The sequence below is a fragment of the Lolium rigidum genome, chromosome 4 (genome assembly GCF_022539505.1).
Source record: "Lolium rigidum isolate FL_2022 chromosome 4, APGP_CSIRO_Lrig_0.1, whole genome shotgun sequence".
Lineage (NCBI taxonomy): Eukaryota > Viridiplantae > Streptophyta > Magnoliopsida > Poales > Poaceae > Lolium > Lolium rigidum.
The window spans coordinates 129,389,637-129,397,716 of record NC_061511.1 but is presented as its reverse complement, the minus strand read 5'-3'; the positions used below and the strand labels follow the sequence as shown (position 1 = coordinate 129,397,716).

Genomic DNA, 8,080 nt, shown 5'->3' with positions numbered 1-8,080 from the left:
TTTGTGTGAAACTAAGCAAAATGGGGTTCTTTTGGCGGCAAATATGTTAGGTCTGGTTTCAAGGGCACTGATACATATGACATGCCTTTTTTTTTTCCTTATTACGAATGATGGACTTATTCTCTCCTGATGAATCCGGTAGGCCAGGTTTTTTGTTGTTATCAGTGAATCGGGTGCTTTCGGTAGTATGAAAAGAGCAGTTTGATCATAACAAAAACCAAAGTAATCACAACTTCATTGCAGTCAGCACAAGTGGTTTACTTTGGACCACCCGTCCGAATGAAGGATCAGAATTCGTTCGCCGAGATAAAAGAGCAGTGGCAGGATCAGATTCCACACTATCTGAAGCTGAGCTGAATGTTGCTGTAAAGTTAAGCTGAAATGAACTACTGACCAAATAGAGAATAGTACTACAGCTGGTCAGTTGCAGAAGAAGATGCAGTGGTAGCAGCATTCACTTAGGCAAACCAATTAAGCCTAATCCTCATTCCTCAACCCTAGATATGGATCAGTCGATCTCTTAATTGTCCCCCAAAAAATACCAGCATGTCATGTCATGATCATGGCATGAACACAAGTACACTCCCATTCATCACCTACATGAATGTTTACAGGTGGTTCTTGAAAACTATAACGACGTAGTATGTTATCTCTGAACATTAGCTAGCAATTCACTGAAAAGCTTAATTAGCAAAACCAGCGCCTGCCGGAGATGGATGATCACCGGCGGCGAGTCGAGCTGAGCTACTTGCCATGCTTGACGCCACGGGGCCCGGCGGACTTCTTGATCGATTCGATTCTTTGCAGCCTGATTGACTCCCTGAACTTGGCGATGAACTCCTCCGCCTTCTTGTCCACCTCATTCTCGTCCACCTCCGGTGTCGGCGGCGATTCCCTCGGCGAGTTCGTCCTCGTCGAGTACGCGCCGACGCCGCCCTCGTCATCGTCGCTGCTTTCGGTCTCGTCGGAGGAGACCGCCACTTTGCCCAGGATCGGGTCGCTGCTCCCTCTCTCGTACTGGAACCTGGGGATGGATTGGTATGCGTTGTATCCGTACGGCTCTTCTGAACCATGCGAATTATCCGGTGCATCACCGGCTTCGTCTTCGTCAGGCAGTTCTTGGATTTGGGGTTGAATCCCTTCTCTCGGCCTGATTGTTCTCACCGATTTACCAACTGATGGCGACGACGACGACGAGGAGGAGCCGTCGAAAGAGCTCCTTGGATTCGCCGGAGACGAGTTGGTGTAAGTGGAAGAATCGCTGAAGCTCTGCGAGTAGTGGTCACGATCTCCTCTGCCTCTCGTACTGTGATCCTGCAGCTCCTCCTTGAAACTCTTCGCCGCCGTGGTCCGGCGCTCAGCCACAGGGTGGTAGCCGTGGACGAGGAATGGAGGTGGTGGTGGTGGCGGCGGCGGTGGGGAGGAAATGTAGGACTTGTGCGTGCTCCTCCTCTTCGGGACGGCGGCCTGCTCCTCGCTGGCCTTGGCCAATGTCTCGTTGGACATGGACGACGCGGGTGACAGCCTCTTCGGCGACGGCGAGGGGCTGTTCGTCCGTGCGTCGAACCTCCCGGACCGTGATCGCCAGGGGATTGGCGAAGGGAGCACGGTCTCCTGGGCGCGCGGCCGCGCACGCGCCTCGCCATTGCCGTATCCCGCGGCGCCGGAGTCCTGCTGCTTGAGGCTCCGGACGGGCAGCGACATTGGCGCCTGCTGGGCGGCGTGGTTCCGGCCGCCTCCGCCGGAGGCCACCATGACCACAGGCTCTTCCGGGTGGTGCAGTGCGCTCCAAGACCGCGCCCCGCCACCGTGGGGGCTGTCCGGCACCCGGTCATCGCCATCATCGTCGAACACGAGATCGCCCTGCAGCATCCGCGAGACGTACCTCGCGTCCGCCTTCCCCGCGGCGGCAGCATCCTTCTCACCAACACCGACCCGCCCTCCAGCGTCGTTCCTCCGGCTGAAAAGCCCGTACGACACGGCGATCCCGACGAAGAGCAGGTGCAGCAGCTCCCACACTTTGGCCAACAACGCCTGCCGCCCGCCTCCGTCCCCGTCCCCTTCCCCCGCCGCCGGCGCCCGTGGCGACGGGATGAGCGGGAGCAGCAGCACGCAGAGTGCGACCACGGCCGCCCTGAACGGGAAGCTCCCCAGCACCGACGCCGCCTGCACCACGGCCATTGCGAGAAGAAAAGAAAAAAGGAGAGGAGGCAATGCGGCGACGCTCTCTTTAAGCCTTTTCGACCTCGGAGTCCCTGCTTTTGGCGCCAAATAAAGTTGCGAGCTCGTGGTGGTGGCGCATGGATTAAATTCCTTTCGATCGCTTTGTGGCCACAGGCCTAGCTAACTGCTGCTGCCATGAGTTTAGTTAGAGTTAGCGATCGGAATGGCATATTTTGTTTTTCGGTTGATTCTTCCTTGGTAGTTTCAGATGGAGATGTGTATTACTTAGCGAGGAAGAGAGGAATTTGGACCGGGGAAAAAGGGGAGGAATTTCGTGTCCTGGAGAATCGGCGTCTCCATTAGCGAATCCACCACCACCACCACCACCAGCATGATGCATTGATGCCGGCCGTGTACATTTCTTTTCACGAAAGTTTCAGGTTATGTTGCGTAGAAATGACGACATTTGAGGCACATTGGCAGGATCATGGTAGCTAGAAGGTGGAAATGCTATAGTAAAGTTCACTCGCCGAGGCTTATGTCGCTTATGCAGATAGTTTGCAACCTCGAATACGAGAGATTTTGCTCCAGTAGTGAAGACACGAGCTCGCTTGTGCATGATCAGAGAACTACTTTACACCGAGTAAATTAAAGTGTGTCTCGTAGAACTACTCTGGAGAGTTAATTAATTGGTGCTGTGATAAGATAACTCACAATGCTCTATGGATGGTGATAAGATCGACCGTACTTTGGTTAATCTACATTTCAGATGAGCGGCCATGACGTGGAGAGGGGGATGCCTGCGTCGACGCCGGCCGGCGTGGTTAAGAAACCGGGAGATTCTTCATCTTTCGGCAGGAGTACGCGAGCTTGAAGCATTTTTGTTTTTCTTCTCGAGCTCTCGTGGCATCCATCCACCAACCGGTCGTGTGTCGTGCATGTCCAAACTTTTGCCTTTTCCCTTGATCTCGTTGAGCATGAGCGAGCATGAGATGCTCTTCTCCTTTCTCTCGGGGATTTTCTTTTGTTAATATGCTCTAGGGGAGATATCTTTTCCTTTCCAATCAGTTTTGAATTCGATTGTGTTGTTTGCTCTCACCTCCCCAGCACACCACCGATTTTGAACTAAAATTTGGTCAATCCTTTAGTCCAGTTCATCGTCGGAACCATACAACCACACACCGTCGATCGAGTATGCAGTTTTTCTTAAAGGGAATGGGGGTTCCATTAACCAGAGGACGCAGCTAAAACGCTGGCCACCAAATCTGATACAACCGAAGGCGAAACATCCTCCCAACCAACACATTCATCTCTACTCCAAGCCCATACTGAGATAGACAATGTGCTACTTTATTGCAACTACGAGGACAGAAAAAGAAACCAAAACTCTCAAAAGCACTAGACAATAGCTTCTGATTTCATGGAGAAGGATGCCGACTGCCAAGAGTATGCAGTTGTTGAATTGTGATACTCCCTTCGATTCAAATTAATTAATTTCACTTTATCTAGGTACGAATATATTTAGTCAATAAACGCATCTAGGTGCATCCATATCTAAACAAAATAAAGTTAACTAATTTGGATCGGAGGGAGCATTTTGTTTAGTTGGAAGAGTCATAACTAACTTAGCTAGCGCTAGACCAAACATCGACCATATGGTGTACTTGACATCACTTCGATATTACTATATTGCCCATCATAAAAGAAGCTAATCATAGACCAAAAATAGCAAACGACGCCTTATTAATAGGCACCATGAAGATAGGACGTACTATTTGTCACCCACAAGAACAACTACTACCTCCATCTCAAAGCTTAAGTTTTATATTATTTTTAGAAAATCAACTATGTTAAGTTTGATTAAGCTTTTACCAAAATAATTAACATGCAACATACAAAATTAATATCATGAAATAGATAATAAAATATATTTTCGTATGGTATCTATAAAATATTATATTTGTTGATAGAATATTCTAAAAGTTTAGTCAAACTTTACTACCACTAGCTTTGCCGAAAGCATTTTGCAAAAGATTAAGCAAGTCATGCCTCTTCCTTTCCATATACTTTCCATGGCTACAAAATCCCACATTGGATATTGGAGAGTTTTATTAGGGGGTTAAGGAGAGAGATGAGGACCTTAGATCGTGGCTAAATGGAGAGTGCGAGAGTGCAAGAGCGTACCCCCTCTGTCCTGTTATAAGTGCAGATTTAGCATTCAATTATTTTTCGACAAAGTAGTTTCTCATAATCACTCCTCCAATACACATTTGCCCCCATCTCGTTCCCTAAATCCCATTCTTCTCCTCCTATTTGTTGGAATAAGTGTTCTAGTGCATCAATTTTATATGGTATCAAAGCTAAGAGGTTTCAAGTTAAGAGCTGCCCGCACAATATTGAAAAAAAGATTATGCGGCTTACACACCGAATCCGCGCTAAGGACTAAAATAGTAAACGTGAGGAAAAATGTTAAAATAAATATATTACCTAGCCTCTTTCCATTAGTTCATACTTCTAGTTGAGTTGGCTAGTGCATCAATTCTATACAATTTAGTTGGTGGAGGCTGAGAAAAGAAGAGAGATAACTAGCTAATATGTCCGATATTTCCTAGATGGACACTGAAACCGTCTGGTATATATGAACTCAAGACGGTTTCTACGGTGGCTTATGGGGAAAGCTTCTTTGTACCAGCTTCTCCTAGAAGCTCGGATTCCAAATTTAATCCGGCTTATACTCGAGTTTAAATCAAACTATATTAGTTATAAGCCAAAAAAAATTGAGATTTAGGTTTCTGGGAGAAGCTTCTTCCACCCTAAGTAATCGATCTTAGGGCTCCTTTGATTCATTGGATAGGAAAATCACAAAGGTGAGGAAACAGATAGGATTGCTATGGCATGCCTAGTTGAATCCTATAGGAAGATGAGCTCTCTTTGATTGCGCCAAAGAATTTTTTTATGAGGTATGACCTCATGTTTATTTCCTATAGGATTTGCACTACAAGATTCCTATAGGATATATTCCTATGAATCAAATAATTAGTGTAGGAAAAAATCCTATAGAATCTAAATCCTACACAATTCCTACACAATTCCTATGAACTAAAGGAGCCCTCAATCCACTCATGTAAGCCACTCCAAATTATTTTAAACATAAGGCCATAGGTCCGGCTTTATAGATAAAACGATACAACAACCATAGTAGCAACACAGCTTACAAGACAAGTTCATGGCTTCGACAAGCCCCACACACCACGTCCACACACAGATAAGTCCTCCGCCGGAGATTACAAGCGACGCACAACGAGATCACACACAACTACATAAGATAGAAGGTAACGACCGCCTGAATGCATCATGCGGCGGATCTTGTCGTCGACTGTAGCCTCCTAACTCCAAGTTATTTGATCTAGCTCTGTTTGGCCCTTGCGTTTGGAACATTGTAGTACATCCCGAACCCGTGGCCAGGAGCAGAGCCAATGGACTTGCTGGACGAGGAGGAGAGGTCTTGGCGGCGTCTTCCGAGGCTTCCGGCCTCATGCCAGTGGCGCTCCTGGAAAGCGAGAGAGCAGCCCTGAAAAAAGAAAAAAGAATTAGCTATGAGACATTCAAGGTGAAAATCTAAACCGGAAGAAAGTAACATTAGCGTATTACCCTGAGGCAACCGGGATTTCGCGACGGCGTTTTGCCCCGGCCTTCTTGGGGCGCTTGGTGGGGGGAGCTTTGTCGGAAGAGGCGTCGGAAGCAGGGGCCTTGCGGACTCTGGAAGCCCCGCTGGTACCGGCGCCGTCGGCTGGAGCCTTGTTCTTCCGCCCCTTCGAGGCCAGATTGTCCAGAAACTCCTGGCCAACCTCGGCCGCCAGGGGAGCCACATGCTCGTGAACCTGAGGGTTCTCATCGGCTGAAGGAGGTACTACAGAGGAAAAGATTTATAAGGAAGAAGGGATGAACAATATACCTCGAGAACAACGACCTCATCGTCAGTATCCAAACTGTTTGCCGGAGGCGGAGTTGGAAAGTTACCGGGGAGCTTGAAGTGCGTCGGGCCCATTTTGTGGTTTCCCCTCACGTACGGGTCAGCGTCCGCGTCTTCGTGAAATTGGCGGCTAGGGGCGTAGGAGGTCGGCTCCTCCTTGGCGATCTGGGCAAAGTTCTGCAACACAACAAGAAACCAAGTTAGAACAAAGATTTACAAGCATACCGGAAAAAGCTTTCCGGAAATCCCGAGGTCTTACTCGGGGCGGAGGAGGATCGGAGCGGCTGTAGGGCTTCAGGCCGTACTTCCCGCTAGCCCGCAGGGTGTTCCGGCAGATTTGCTTGGCCTTAAGGATCAAATCTGCTGGGCTTAGGGAGTAAGTGGTGATCCTAGTTGGATCCCTCAAACCCGACATTTGGCTCATCTTGTGAGCACGACGCTGGAGGGGCAGGACCCGGCGTGAGAGAAACAACCGGATTATATCATCAGCACTGAGGTTGGTCTCCTTCTTGCTCTTCTCAACATACAGAGCCACCCGCCTGGACTCCTTGTCGTCCTTGGGGTAGTGCATGGAGGGAGGCCTAGGAACATATGCCGGTAGACTGATAAAATCTTTCGGGCCCCCGTTCCGCACATAAAAGAAGGTTTTTTGCCAAGTCCGGACTGATTCCAGACCGGAAAACTTGAAAAAGATGCTGCCTTGGCGATGCGCAAGGATGCACCCCCCGCATCGGACGAAGGGTTTGGGAAGCGAAAGTTTCCGATCTTGGATCAAATTCTTCCGCAGATTGTAGAAATAAGAAAAATTATCAACAGAAGGAGTGATACCGGCGTATCCCTCCATGAAAGCGGTAAAGGAAGAAAGATAGAATACGGCGTTGCCCGGAAGATGGTGGGGCTGGAGCTCGTACAAATCTAAGAAGTGTCGGAAGAAATCCGACACTGGGAGGCCTAGGCCGCGCTCAAAATGGGCGGCAAAGACAACATATTCTCCGGGCTCGGGCTCAGGTTGGCGTTCCTTGCCAGGAATCCGGCACCACACCTCCTCCGGAATTCTTCTAGACCTGTAGAGCCAGTCAATTTCGGCTTGAGTCACATCAGAGCCCATCCAAGCTCCGCGTGTATATGAATCCAGATCTATTCCGGCAGAGTTGGCAGCGGCACCCTGGCTTGAACTGCCGGCGTGTCTTCCTTGGTCACCGGTAGCTTGACCAGAGCTACCGGCCTCTTCTTCGGGCTGGGCGAGGTCCTCCTCAAGCCCATCTTCAGGTTGATCCACCGGAGCTTCTTCTCCGGATGAAATCTCCGGGATTTCGCTCTGCCGGTTGCTGGCAGAAGGCTCCGAAAGGGAGTCTTCGGACGACATGTTTTCGCTAAGTGCGGAAGCTAACTAAAAACAGGTTTCCCCAAACCTATCTCTTCGCGAAGATCTACGATAGGGAGAAAAACAAAGGAAAAGGGAGGAATAAATACCTACCGGACCCAAGAACAATGTTGCAAAGGGGGAAGTGAACCAAGCCAAGGGAGCTAACCAGAGAGCGGCGGCGGAGATCCTCGGTGTTGGATGGCCCAGGGATGCGCCGGAGCTTGTCAAGGAGAGCAGCGGCGGCGGCGAGCGGAGAGGTTGCTGAGGACGCCGTGCCGTGCTCCAGTATCAAGGAAGAAGTGGATCTTGACGAAGATGGACGAGGAAGCCCCTCTGCGTGCTCCTGCAGAGGTTCGCCGGAGAGCTAGGGCTCGACGACAAACAGCGGCGCAGAGGGCTTGAAGTTCTCTAGGCGCTGGAGCACTGGAGGTTCGATGTGAGAGTGAAAGAGTGGGGGACGGAAGAGAACCGTCGCGCCCTTTATAGCAAAGGAGTTCGTGGGCCACGGCGCGGCCAGGCCCGCTCCGCTTTGCCCGTGGGCCGCCACCTGGCGCGAAGTTACACGCGACGCGCAAAGG

At 49.9% G+C, this 8,080-nt stretch overlaps 1 protein-coding gene across 1 annotated transcript; it reads right to left on the bottom strand.

Annotated features, from left to right (window-relative positions):
* Positions 1-487: 487 nt before the first annotated feature.
* LOC124649395 (serine/arginine repetitive matrix protein 1-like) lies at positions 488-2,181 on the bottom strand. The gene has a single exon (XM_047189042.1). The coding sequence runs from the start codon at positions 2,179-2,181 to the stop codon at positions 745-747; it is 1,437 nt and encodes a 478-aa protein (XP_047044998.1). The 3' UTR covers positions 488-744.
* Positions 2,182-8,080: the final 5,899 nt, after the last annotated feature.

Coding starts and splice junctions, on each gene's coding strand:
- LOC124649395 (XM_047189042.1), bottom strand. CDS start 2,181: ATGGCCGTGGTGCAGGCGGCGTCGGTGCTGGGGAGCTTCCCGTTCAGG.